Source organism: Amphiura filiformis, chromosome 10, assembly GCF_039555335.1.
Source record: "Amphiura filiformis chromosome 10, Afil_fr2py, whole genome shotgun sequence".
In the NCBI taxonomy this organism is placed as follows: Eukaryota; Metazoa; Echinodermata; class Ophiuroidea; order Amphilepidida; family Amphiuridae; genus Amphiura; species Amphiura filiformis.
Genome location: NC_092637.1, coordinates 9,925,426 through 9,940,448, shown reverse-complemented (window position 1 = coordinate 9,940,448; position 15,023 = coordinate 9,925,426). Strand labels below are relative to the sequence as shown.

The 15,023-nt window shown below is 36.0% G+C and overlaps 1 protein-coding gene across 1 annotated transcript; it reads left to right on the top strand.

The window, feature by feature from the left end:
* Positions 1-12,087: 12,087 nt before the first annotated feature.
* LOC140162105 (fibrinogen C domain-containing protein 1-like) lies at positions 12,088-14,539 on the top strand. The gene is made up of 2 exons (XM_072185385.1): positions 12,088-12,408; positions 12,936-14,539. The coding sequence occupies exons 1-2, from the start codon at positions 12,099-12,101 to the stop codon at positions 13,514-13,516; spliced, it is 891 nt and encodes a 296-aa protein (XP_072041486.1). The 5' UTR covers positions 12,088-12,098; the 3' UTR covers positions 13,517-14,539.
* Positions 14,540-15,023: the final 484 nt, after the last annotated feature.

Below are 15,023 nucleotides of genomic sequence, written 5' to 3'. Positions count from 1 at the left end.
ATGACCCTCCCTAAAAATAGGTCATTTTTGCCCGAAAAAGGCATTTTGTCAAATTTCAAGGCCATTATAGAAAAATTTCGGGATCACTTTTCAATATTTTTCGCATTAAAAGGTGTACTCTCATTGTTTCATACAAGTAAAGCTTTGAACTAGCTTTTAAGGTAACGTTTAATACCAGTTCAATTTGACTAATTTACGTGTTTGGTAAAAATGATAAAAATGGCAATTTTCCCAAATTTTGACCCCTCATATCTCATCACAGTATATCTTACTTAACAACACCTGAAGTCATCGTGTCCATAAACTATACAAAACTGCTTGCAAAATTACGGTACTTTTTTTAAGGGGTGTCGTAAAATTCAGTATTTTTGCAATATATATATCTTTTAAACACATGGAAATCAATAAAATAATAATAAAATTTACCCAAATTGCAAATAATATCTATATTTTGATCAGCTCGTAATCGGCGGACATTATAACATCGCGAATTAATATCAAAATATTTTGTTTTGAGAATTGTCTTGTGACATCTCGCCAGAAGCATCATAATTATTATTAATTCTAGTCCTATACTTTGTCTACTTTCTTTAACACACAAAATGTAGGCCATGCAAGTCAACTAATAGCACTCTTAACGTGGGTCTACTTTTCGGCGTAGTGGTAAAAGCCTAACATTTCCCGCCTATTAAGAGCTGATCAAACTATAACCATTTCTATCTTCCTCTTGAGAGTTGCCCTTCAACGATTGGTTTTTCACTCTTTTTAGAGAAGAAATCTTATAATCTAAATAGTTGGTTCAATGACGCAGCACGACTTACGTGAGGTAATGAAAACATTAAAACCCGTGTACTTCTATAAACGTCAGCATACACAGGGAAAATGAGTTGAAACCCGAGGTAGAAACATATTTCTATACAATATCTTTCTATACACATAGAAATGCGTTGTTGGTAGTTGGTAATTGTTGTTGACACATTAATGGCACATCTAGAACATCAATGCATCGTTTTCAAAAAACCTAATCGTTCACCCAAGGATACAAAGTTCAATATTATTATTAAAAGATGCCAGTGCACTTGGCGCTTTTCTAAATTGAATATTACGGTAATGTTTTGACAGAATGATCATAATGGGTTTCGTCATGCAACAAAGTGAGATATATTAATTCACACAGCTATGTGTTATTTTTTATTTTGGATTAAATATCATCTTTTGAAACGAATTCTGAACATTCATAAAACTATGTCAGGTCAATGTAGTAAAATAAAATACCACATTTAATTCAAAAGTAAGTATTGAAGTATTTAAGTTTAATAATGATGACAATGGGATTCTATTATATACATTAATATATACTGCGCCAATAAAGTATCCTTACACTTGGAAAAATAATCACAATTTCAAAACTGAACAATATTTGGGTAAATTTGTATTTTTAATATATGTACTATCTAATCCTGCTCATTATGACTCCCCTTTGAATCCAATGTGACCTCAAGAAGTAAAGTTACAAGCAATTGAATAGACGAAGGTCCAGTTTTAAAAGTGACAAACTGGCCTATATACAAGGCGCAAAAAGATTCCATCAAGCGCAACAAAGAGACAACACAGTTTCTTCAATGAAGCGTTATTTAAAGCAGTGTTTATTTCAGTTTTTACTTCTCTGTACTTTTCATAACTTTCATTTTCTTTGTCAGTTCTTTTGTTTAAGTTTCTTTTGTTCCTTTTGTATCAAATTAAAGCCAAACGCATAAAATATTCATTCACCACTCTCAAACCAGATGTATAGTCTGTGGAGTTTCGTCTAATCAAATGCTTATAACTTTACTTCTTGAAGTAACAATGGATTCAATGTGGTGTCATAATGTGCAGGATTAGATAGTGCATCTGTTAAAAAAATAACTTTACTCCAATATTGTTCAGTTTGGAAATTGTGATTATTTCTCCAAGTGTAAGGATACTTTATTGGCGCAGTATATTTCACGTACACGTCACTCTTTATGTTTAGAACAAGCTTCGTTGCCCTGTTAATATCTCTCTGACATTAAATTATCCACCGCAATTTCCTTAAATCCACAATTTACGATTTCCATCAAACTGTATAAATTGTGTTATTCTTTACTATAAAGCTTGTATTTTGATAAGGTTTGATTATTGAACAGAAACGTGCTATATTAGTTCTTAATTATCCAAACAGCGAGTAACATACGAAAGCAAACTATTCATTCAACTGATTAAGAATAAATATTTCGGATGATACATGAAACCTAATTAAGCGTTATAAAATCATTTACTAATAGAAAGTATAATTAATGTTTACCCCCTCTCATGTAACCAACCTAAAATCGTATTGTGTGATTAAAGCCGGAAATCTATGTCAATAAAACTTAGGCATTAGTTCTAATTGAATTCAAATTGTGTCATGCGGGGAAATCCCGAAGGGTATTATATTATAAAATGTATGTCAGTGTTTGCACGCTTCTTTGCTCCTCAAAGTTTATGGTTGAAGTTCCTATATTTTGGCTACCACCTGCATGGCTGTAAATTTTAAACGTGTAATTCATACGAAACTGTTGACAATGTTACAGGAAATGACAATGCCTCATTTCAAATATTTAGTTTTAGTTTTGGTTTTGGTTTTGGTCACGTGGTTTCCTATTGTCCTGCCTAACCACTTGAATCACAAGATATCGAACTCTTTGTTTCTACCTTTTGTTTAAAACTAAACATTTGTGACAGGTAGTTTCGGTTTTGGTTTCAGTTTCTTATAAGTGGTGTGACGAATAAAAGTACAGGATTTTCGAGTTACCTGATCCAGAGAAGATGTAAAAGAAGGAGATAGATCCAGCTATCCTCAAACAAAATATGTGTGTTGCCGCTCATTCAAAAGCAATCACGCTATTTAGGTTTAACAATAAAATACAACAAAAGGGTTCGAACCCATGACGGGTGTGATACACAAGTTGCTGCTTACTGGTTTTAGGGAAAGGTCAGTGTCTGTATACCATCAATACCATGCATACCATGCATGCAGATCCTAACATCCAGTTTATTTCAAATAAAATATGACCGAAGTTCCATGGCAAATAATAATTTTGCACGCTTGGTTACGCTTTCAACCTCTATGATTTATGATACAGACTATTTTCAATTATCAAAATATCTTTATTAGGTTTGCAGGAAATGACAGGAATATACATTAAAACAATAAAATATAGATGATCAAAAATTATCCGTTTCTAACAAAATCCTAAAACACTCTCCTAAATAATTAATATATATTCCAAAATGGGCGGATTTTTTGGAATCTTTACAAAACTACATTTCTTTCTTATAGTATCCACGTGCGGTATCCCTGCAGAGCAACATCAGGTACTTAACACACACGTGTCATACTTTCAAGGAATTATCTATAGAAACATTGGATATGGTTTCAATTCTGGAGTGAAAATTAATCAACCGTAGTCGGCAAGACACATCACATCAAAGGCTACTTTCAAGTAGATGTGTAACTACTTGAGAATAAAGGACTATGAATAGGTGCGACAGGATAACCTACGGGATTATCTCAAGGATATAATTCCGTTCTTCCTCCTTCTTTTTCAACTTTCCTGCCTGATCTAAGTATACAAGAGAAATGTTTAAATTTCGCAGTGCAATATTCACGAGCAGAGAAGTCGAACAAAGCAGTCTACATTTGAAAGCATTGATTTAGTTTGAAAGTATTGACTTGAGACTACGAAATAGCCTAAGCTGATTTCACTGTGTAAATATATAGACCATCGAAATATTTCCACAGACATTACAATAGACAATTGACAGATTATGACTTCAGTGATATAAACACTATTATACACAACTCTATTTATGTGCATGTCGCATGACGGAAGATCAATATCATAGAAAGCTGGTTTAAACTGACTTTTATTCAATTTATTTATTGGAGAGAGAGAGAGAGAGAGAGAAGAGATCGCCAGGGAAATAGGGTGTGTGTGTGTGGGGGGGTAGGGAAGAGATAAAGAGAAACAGAGGGGAGAGAGCATTGGAAGTGGGAAGGAAAGGAGGGGAGAGGGAGCTCAAGAGTGGAGTGGAATAATAGGGAAGAGTCGATATCGAGTGTGGGGAGGGGGGAGGGAAGAGGTTATATATATAGGTGGCGGAGGGAACATAGGTAAGAGGTATGGGTTGTGCTTTCCGGTGAATAATCTAATTCATAATCAAATCATCTACATCATCATGCATCGTTTATATTTCAGACAAATAAACAAAACACCCCCCCCTCTCAATATATGCACATGATTTCTACATGTAGGCCTCGTATATAGAACTTGGGTGTAATAATAAGGTGTCATGGAAGTGTGCCACCTACGGCAGAGAGCATCAACTGTCGCCCGCGTTGATAGATATCGATAATGAAAATGTTAGCACAATAGGCTGTTATATACGTATGGTTATAGGCCATTATACTTTTGATTATATATACCCTCTTGTGTCCTCCCAGCACAATTATGATTGGAGACCAGTTCATCTCCACCTTTTAATCCCTTGATTTTTGGTTTCTGAACAAAAGAGAAACCAAAACTAATGATTTGAAATGAGGGAATGTTTCGTCATCATATATTACAGATTTTAGTTCCAAATTATATTCATTCAATGGTAGCACACAGGAAATAGAATACAGCACTAGATGAATGACAAATTAGTCTTAATGACGGATCCGACAAGGATTCATAAAAGCAGTAGCTTATCTGTTATTTTTGTCAAACAGGAACGTTGGTATTTACTCTCTACATTTCTCTTATCTTTGTATCATTTTGTGTCCTGCAATCCAGGGATTCATAAAGCAGTGCATCATCTTTTATTTTCGTCAAACAGGAACTTTAATATTTACGATATCTTGTGTTTTAAAATTTCATGACGTTAGTAGCTTTAGAAATGGGATATTACAAGATTACAAGATCTTTTTTTTACGTCCACGTGTTTCGCTAATAAATTACATTGTTTGACCTGTTGTGGCTTTAAACAAGACAATGTTAATTTATACAGTATGTATGAACCGAATAAGGGTCCTAAAATAACTATTTAAACCATGAACAAAGATTTAAAAGAGACATTTACACGGGTGTATGTAACGTGATCTGATCGAACAATCCCGAAGGCGGCTTTTGTGAAATAGAGATGTATGCCAAATTTGTGGCATAAGAAAGCTATCATTTGATAAAAGTCGATAAGTTTGTAAACATGAATGCTTGCAGGGATGTAAGTATTATACCAACGATTGGTAAATTACGGGATATAGCTCACGATTGCCTCCTGTGGGCTGATAGGATATCTTTGCAGGCAATACTGTATGTCATGCATCGGCACATCTGAGAATTGTAGTAGGTTTGGAGAAAGTAATCAACAGAGTCCCTGGGAGAGATTCATGACATAAAGATTATCGTGATTTATAGCTAGACAGCTTTACGGGAAAATGAGTTAAGTTAAGAGGTAGTGTCAATCCCCTTGTACCACAAATAGTTGAACGAACAGTTGAATGTGAAGAGAGGCAGACAGAAGCAATAGTGATATGATATGACATGAAAGAACGGACAAAACTAAACAAATTCCATCTATACAAATAATTACAACATTAAAAGCTTTTACAAACACCGTATAATATGATGAAAATGATGAGGATGCCACTGAACGCAGAGCGTGTTGTTGTGGCACCCGTTACACACGTTAGTATTAAATAATATAAGATAAAAAAGTTATAGGAGGACATACTAATATGTAGACGAGAAACATCAATATGTGCAGAATTGGTCGCCAATTGTCAATTCTGTAGACATCAAACTACTTTCTTTACTTGGTACTTTCAGAAAGACTGTCATCTTTAACTTTCTATGTAAAAACGTAGTATTTGGAACTAAATATCAAAGCGGATACTGTCTGTTGATATTGGGGAAGTTTCTTTTATCAGTCCGATCTCAAAGTATAAATAGAAGTGTTGTAATCTAGTACCATACTACTTCGTATTTTTTTTTACTGCTGCGCACTCCTAAAGTAAAAGACAATATCTGCTGCTAATTACGAAAGTATATACTGTCCTTCTACTTATGAGGACAGATCTCTATTAATGGGTTACAGTCACGGTATTTTAGAAAAATAATAATGTATTGCTTTTAGCCTCTGGAGTGCATCTATTGTCTCATATAACACGGATGACATCATTATTTTAAGTAGAACAAATTGACGAAGCCGAGTTGTTTAACGCTAAAAATAATGATGTCGCGTGTTATACAGCCGGTCTCAAAAAAATTGTGCAAGTGATAAGCGCCCTCTGTGGCAATTAGAAAATACCGTTGTGACATAATGTTTACACCAACGTCAAGGGTGTAGTCTTAACTCTCAAATGCCGTTTGTTCTGTTCAATTTGCTTGTTTTAATCTCGAGATATGTTTAGTTAAAGACGAAAGGGTAAAATCACAATTGTGCCACTTTTACTACGGAAGAGGGCTTTACATGTAGCAGTGATAGCATCAAGTTTATCAAGAGTTCCTTCGTGAAATCAAAAGAATGCATCAATTACACAATATAAAACATTTTTTGACTGTTTTTACTGTTTTGTCATGATGCAGGAATGTGATTCTCTTTTTCCACTTAAAAGAGATTTAAAGATAAATCAATATTTCACATTCTGCTGTAAAAATGGATTTCACATTCTGCTGTTCTGCATTTGCATGTCAATGATTTTATCATGGTAAATACCGTTCTCTTAGTCACTCAAGACATGTTAAAAGGCAAACAAATATTGCGCACTTATACATGTTATAGGTTAATGAACGCGTATTACTTGTTGGGAGAGACATTATACAAAAAAATGCACGCGTGCTGATGTTGATGCGTCTAATGCATGCGCCCCGAAAGGGGGAGTGCATTAGACGCATCAACATCATCTCTCATTAATTTACATGTACAACTCTCTTCCCTAGTAAAAGTGACACAATTGTGATTTTAGCCTTTCATTGTTAAATAAACATATCTCGAAATTGGAACAAGTAAATTGAACAGAACAAACGGCATTTGCGAGCTAAGACTGCGCCCGTGACGTTGATGTCAGCTTTATGTCACAACGGTATTTTCTAATTGCCAAAGAGGGCGCTTTTCACTTGCACAATTTTTTTTGAGACAGGCTGTATTACACGAAGCAATACCTTTATTCTCATTCTTAAAGGAGGATTTGTGATCCTATCACCCTCTTTTTTATTACATTTTCAGTAGATATCCATGAAAAAAGCTTATTCCCAAAATTTTAGTTGATTCCGATTTTCCGTTTGCGAGTTATGCATGATTATGTGTATAACACTGCTCCGTAGGGCACTGTTGTAATTGACGATATTTGCTAAACGAATTAATCTGCACAAATTTTTTGGTACATACACATTATTTAGCCAGAGGGTTCCAGTGGTATAAAAATTTCACATTGGTTTGAAAAATATGGGGGGGGTTGAGGCTGTGGACCACGAAATGCCCTTTTAAACACTTCAATTCAAATAAATATAATTAAGTATACAAAATTTTAATCAACTTTAATCCTACATTTCACAAGGAATTACCTTAGAATCGTTCAGTCCTGTTGTTGCTATGCACCTCCGATTGGTTAAAATAGCGCGTATGAGTATCGTGTGGACACGCACGCGTTAAGTGTCATGCCGTGTAATATCACAAGAGTAAGAACCAATAAGATTGCAAGAACACTCTCAAGTGTTTAAGAATGTTTATTTATTGTAGAGTGTTCCACAGTAGAGTTGTATGAAAAGATGGGGAGTCCAAAAGAATTTAAAATAAGCTCAATTATTTTACGAGACCAAACACAAACTGCACCAGGGCATGATCTCGCATCCCAAACACCAACACACCCCAGTCTTACGCCCTCACCGACTGAGCTAACTTGGCTGATATCATGGCAGGTTTAATACTACTTTTATGCTCTGTGTACTCGCCATAATCGTCAACATAAAAAGTATTAGGTTTGAGATATTTTCTCAAAACATCAATGGCTACCCTTATTACCACTGAACCAATACTAGCAGTGGCGTAGCGTGGATCATCATATTGGGGAGAGGGCGGGGCACCAACAATGATTGGGGGAACCGGGTCTGATAGGGGGCACAAGCAGTTTTTTTGGGATTTTCCTATGGGATTTTCTAAATTTTGCATTTAATGTAATTCACTCTCCATGCTGATTCCAAAATATGGTAATGACAATTAGAACTAGAAAATTACTAGAAACTTGTTTTTAAAATCACATTAACATCACACGGGCAGATATAATCCATTCACGGAATTAAGCAATGACGTTAAGGAGTACCAGCCTTGCATCTACCGTATGGTTAATTTTCAATTATTTTATTCAGATTGCGACATGTTTATTAATTAGATTATTTCATCTTACCACACATGACAATATTTGAAGCTATTAGTCTAATACGGTATGACGTGCTTTTCCTGTAAGGATTAATTAGTGATGTTTTTTTATAGAACTTTGAAAGAGGATCATGGTTTTGATGAATGGGTATGCTGTATGATGTTGTAATAACGTATAAAGAATATGAAATTGGTTATAAAATATTATGTAGCATATATCATCAATAAAAAGTCAAACCACTGATGGCTTAAAATGATTGGAAATAGGGAAAGAAAGCAGCATTGAAAGCAACGTGCCGAATAATTCTTCCTTGGAAAGGAAACATTGATTTCAAATTGAGTATCGTACATTCCCCGCAAGCTCAAATGCATATTATTTTTGTTACAAAATGCATGATATTATCACAAATTGTTTGTATAAACTTAAGGGATCTGGAATGAGCGTTTTGAGCGTTTCGACAGTATTTTTTGTGGGACATGAGAGCTCCTCAGACGTATCGAATTGCATTCTGAATACGAAGCATGTCTTTCTGATATCAAATAATTTTCATTTTTGAAATTTACGATATAATACAAATTTTATGACAAATTATTAAAATTTGATATTTTTCAAAATTTTGATATATAACAGTCCTCGAAGTAAAATTTATAAATCTAATGATATTTTCTTAAAGTGTGTGTAGCTGGGAGGAAAAGCCGACGATCAATTGAAAATTTTGACCTTTCATATTGAAGATATGGATTTTTTGTCCCCAAAAGACCTTTTTTTTTTTGGTGTTTTGGGAAAAATCCATATCTTCAATACGAAAGGTCAAAATTTTCAATTGATCGTCGGGTTTTCAGCCCACCTACATACACTTTAAGTATCAATCATCAGATTTATAAAGTTTACTTCGAGTACTGTTAAATATCAATATCAATTTTAATGATTTGCCATAAAAGTTGCGAATTTCAAAAAATCAAAATTATTTGATATCAGAACATTCTTCGTATTCAGAATGCAATTCGATATATCTGATGTGCTCTGATGTCCCACAATAAATACTGTCCAAATGTTCATACCCCTTCCCTTAATGTTGGTTGAAATTAAATATCTAAGTTGTGACCAGAAATCTTTCACAATAACATTACTTTTTGTCAGCACTAATGTAAAACATTGAAGTAGTAATGTTTTTTACACTTTAAATATTTCAAAATTATCGTGTCGTCGTACTGGATATTCTTTCAAGATTAGGAAATGTTTTAAAAACATGTAAACATAAGTGTGCCTACTGGGTATTATGGTTACGGGTAACATATGCAAAGTAAAGCTTCTTTGTGTGGATTTTTTGGGTTCGTAGAAACTAGAAAACAATAAAACACTACTATTATAATCTCCTATTTCTTTGCTATGTCCCTATGTAATGTCGAACCCCGAGCCCATCCGGCCCCGTTCAAAGCGGCCTACATATTGGAATAAACCGATAAACTTAGGCATATATAATGTTATTTTACTTACTAAGAAAATAGGATATATAATTAATACGAAAATATTTGATCTATAAATCCAAATGTGAGTACATAAAAGCTTAACGTCTGTTGTAAAAGTGCATTAAATAAAACAGACACTTATTGCCATCGGTTCACTGTGTATTTTTAGATGTTCGCCTATTTTATATATTTTGATATATCTGTGCAGCATGCAGACACAGGAAACAATACTTCAGCGAGAACCATCTACTATCTACATGATACTTGATGCATCCCTGGAATACAAGCTGTTACCAATTCAGCATAGAACTAAATACAGGAAACAGTTCTAGTTGGTATCACCCATCTCACCCGCCATTGTTACGCAACAAAAAGGTGAAAAAGTAAACTGGGTGATCACGTTTCAAACACATTCCAACTTGTACAGCTATACGCCCCAAACTCTTAACATTCAAGAAAAACTATAAAGAGTGTTCTATAAATAGTTCATAACAGAAAATTGAGAAAAAAAAAGTCATAATTTCCAAAAATTCTACAATGATAATTTGTGGGGTGTGCAGCCCATATGGTTCTTTTTTTCTGGCATTTTATCCCTCCAATCCTGATCATTCTTTTTTCTTTTCTTTTCTTCTTTTCTCTCTTTCTTTTTGTTCTTTCCTCTTTAACCTTCTTTTTTCATTTCTTCTATTTCATTCCACTCCTCTCCTCCCTTCCCTCCTCTCCTATTATTTTCTGTCCGCATTTGATTCCTTCCCTCCCCTCTGATCTCCTCCCCTCCCCTCACCCCTCTCCTCTCTCCTCTCCTCTCATATTATTTTCCTCTGTTCTCCTTCTACAGTCATTGACAAAAGTTTGGAATATTTTTATTTTTTGCATAGCCCTGTTTTTAAGTGCAGATTTCTTACCATCAATGCCCGTCAGACATGCAAAATGTATCACGGGTGTCTGGCAAGGTCTTAGGTACCATTCCATATCACAAAATACGCAATGTATAAGACAATGGCTTCTTATGCCTGACCAATGAACCACCGGGCATCCTTTTCGCAGGTATTTTAGCGATATGATTCATATGGTTATATTTGCTTTTGCATTACCGTGTGAAGAAACCAGCTTTATTTTGTTGCATCTGTCTGTTGTATGCGATATTTCTGATCATGGAGTGCGAGTTAAGCGCAAATTCAAACGCCCGGGTCATTGAATTACGTAATCGTGGAAACAGAAGGATATTGTTGCCGCGTTAGGAATTACATAAGGTGCAGTTTCTAAGATTTTGAAGAGACGTCGAGAGACCGGAACTACTACCCCTAGACCAAGGTCAGGTCGGCCCCAAAAGACAACCAGCAGGGAAGACCGATCTCTCCTGAGACTTTGGCCGCACGAAGCCTGCATCTCGGCTACGAACAGAATGACTGATATCCATACACGCGTCTGTTATCAGGAAACCTGGGAATAATAGACTGCTTAGTGCAGGTTGTCGTGCATGACGAATAAGAAAGCCGATGCTTCTGCAAAGATATCGGTATGCGTGCTTGCTTTGGTCAGAGAGACATAGAAATTTGACAGCGTTTAATTTAATACGCGCCCCATAAATGTGTGCCAAAAATCGCTTGCCTTTCGGCTTGCCAAACATTTCTTGGCCCCTCTCAATTTTAACCTCAACCCAGGGCTCATAATTATCGCACATCCCCTAAACAAAACTGTTCACGTTCCTCACGCTTACATAGTTAGATCAGCTCGTAATCGGCGGGCCTTGTAACATCGCGGATTAATATCAAAATATTTTCTTTTAAGAATTTTCAGAACATCACAAAGTTTTCATTGAAGTCCTATACTTTGTCTACTTTATTTAACACGCAGAGGATAGACCAGAGAGGTCAACTTTATCACTCTTAACGTGGGTGTACTTTTCGGCGTAGTGTTAAAAGCACTATATCTATCAGACTATCTATATATCGAGATGATACTGATTAATCTGCAATTAGCTGCCAGGTGTCATATAATGTGATGTGTACAATATATAATCCAGAAATTGTCTTATATCTAGAATAGGGCAGCTATTGCAGATAGGGCCAGTGTCCTTGTACCACCCCTCGATATAACAATAGGTCATCAGACATCCACCTTGATCACGTTCACATCTATATATCTATATAAGGTCCAGTACTCATAAACTCACATTGCTGTCTACACTATCCTGCTGTGCAGACCTAACCATGGCTCTCTACTATTGCAACTTGTTACTGTGTGTGATTGCGAGCGCATCCTTGTATGGATTTGCGAGTTGCAATCCTGGCAAACGAAGTATCTACTCCGCTGCTGAAACCGTAGATGTCCCTAATACTGACGCTCCTGCATCAGAAGAAATCGTAGAGGAATGCATCATTGATCCGGGGTTAGAAAGACGTACTATCCTGTTAGAAGAAGCTGCAACCACGTGGGGCCGGACACTCCCACCGATGCTAGACCGCTTATCTGAAATCTCAAATGCGATGCAAGCGCCACAGGTTGTCACCGAACCATCAGGTATGAGCTGTCTTTTTTCCGCTTTTGACAAGTTGACAAATTGGTATTCCAGTTGAAATTCATACACCCCCTTATGGCAGACATGACCTTCATCTCCCACACAGGGGGTGCAGATTTCAAATGGAGTCACCCATTTAGGTAACCCCAATTGAAATTCAGAAAAATAAAAGCATGATAAAGTTGTTTTTGCGTGCACGAAAATTTCATGAATGTCGCCAGCTCTGTATATTGAAATGAAAATGAGAAGTTATCTTAAAATTGCCATATATCTCGATTAAAATATCCAATTGGTAAAATTCAAAATACTTATGGTAGAAAAACAACACTGCTTGAAGATAAGTCGGGCTTTTTTAGTCTCCCCACCAATGTTTTCTTTTATTATTATGCTTAGTATGTATGTTGATTACATAGTGAGACTGAAACATTCTAATTTGTATTCAGGGTGCTTAAAATTGCCAGAAAAAAATGACTGAGTTGGGTATAGCACATGACTTACTCTGTATCACTATTTTGACTGTATCAAACAGGTATGGACTGTACTGATCTATTCGATCATGGTCATACGACGAGTGGCATCTATAAGATAGGATCCCATCACCATAGCATCACCCCACACGACCCGTTTTACGCATACTGTGACATGACGACTGACGCGGGTGGATGGACTGTTTTCCTACGCCGCTTCGAAGGCACCGCTGATTTTTATCTCGGTTGGGGCGCCTACGTTAAAGGTTTTGGTCATTTAAACAGCGACCATTGGCTTGGACTTGACCAGATCCATCTGTTAACCTCGCTCGAAAACTACGAACTTCGCGTCGACCTGGAAGCTTTTGATGGAAGCAGTGCCTATGCAAAGTATGATACATTCCGCATTTCAGACGCAATAGACAATTACAAGCTCTCCATTGGTACCTACAGTGGAGACGCCGGAAACGCACTTCTTCCTCATGACGGGCAGGCATTCACAACCAAAGAACGTGATAACGATAACTACCTATCTGGCAACTGCGCTATTGAATACCGTGGGGCATGGTGGTATGATAACTGTTTCGGCGCTGGTAGCAACCTGAATGGCCAAACTGATAACGGTATGGTATGGACAAACTAGAAGGGAAATGAAATACTCAAGGTGGCCGAAATGAAAATACGACGCAAAAATTAATGACCATGCAGTGGCCATGCATAGAACTACAGTGCTGATTGTTTGGACTGTATCGCTAGCACGTTTATACCAAGTAGATTAATCACTAGTAATATCAGGAGGGTGAAAGTGCATAGAAACAATGCCGGGAACTACATCACGCTATTGTTCGACTAAGGCTACATCATTTTAACGCATGCGTGTTCGTCAATACAGCTTTAGTCTCCTCCACCTTCGCAACACGGTACGTGGAGTGTCTGGAATCACACTGACGGCGGAGGAGAATACTAGCTGGTCAGACAATTTAATTCTATCAAGCATATAATACCTGAACAATCACCGTCATTTGATCGATTTACTACAGAATATATTGTATACACAAAATATAATTTTAAAATTGTAAACCTGTTAACTTATATATTTGTGTACTAAAGTATAAGGACACGTGAATAAAATCATGTAGAAGACAAAATGGCCGCTAATCCGCCTATTGTCTAGATCTAGGCTACATCTTCCGGTTTGGTTATGTAACCTAGGATGCTTATCCCTTCGTATCGATCCCTGGTAATATAGGCCTATATGTGATGTAATAGCAAAATCAGTCAGTAGTCGGAAATATTGATCTTGAGATTATCCAAACAAAGTATTTCCTTCTTTTTCCTATTTTCGAAACTCTTTAATGGCTCATATCTTTTGAGCTGGTTGACCAAATTCAATGGGGTTTTCTGCAAAATGTAGCTTTGAAAATGTTGGTTACAATCCTATAAGAAACTGAAAATTGAACATGTTTGATTTTAGACTGATTTTGCTTGATCACACCACATACAGGCTACCAAATAAGGCGACTACCCAGCAAACACAAACATGTTTTTCAAACATTATAAACGTACGTGTTATTAACGCCTCTTGGTTTTTGTCAAAACAATTTAATAAATCTCCATGTCGGGTTATATAAAGGTCATGAAAACATTTTTAAAATGTTTCATAATGAAACATCATGTAAGAATGTTTGGCATCAAGTTTTATTTTCAAATATTTTTAGGATATTATTGAAACATTTTATACCCTTTTTATGACCCGACATTTAAATGTGTGTTATTTTTGTCGTAAAATAATTTGTGTTTGCTGGGTTATTTTAAAACAAATTATTTATAAATATTATATAATCGCACAATATTAATTTTAGTACTTACAGTGTTCGCGACAGCAACAGTGAAAATATAAATGCAAAAATTAAAATCTTAAAAATACTCATGATGTCTTACATTTAGTACGTAGCTTCACTAGTTTAAAGTACTTTTATTTGTTTACAAATGCCCCAATCATATGGCTCCTAATTACATCTCCTCTTGTATCACTCTCAATCAACCTGGTAGAGCTGGACTGCCCTCCGCATCTGACACCACACGACTGACAGAGCACAATACATCTAAACTGATGAAGTCTGTTGAGCGCATGGCCATCTACTATGGTG

What these genes read in the sequence shown, in the direction of transcription:
- LOC140162105 (XM_072185385.1), top strand. Translation starts at nt 12,099, where the DNA reads ATGGCTCTCTACTATTGCAACTTGTTACTGTGTGTGATTGCGAGCGCA. An exon ending in GGTTGTCACCGAACCATCAG is followed by an intron (nt 12,409 to 12,935) that starts GTATGAGCTGTC and finishes TGTATCAAACAG; the next exon opens with GTATGGACTGTACTGATCTA.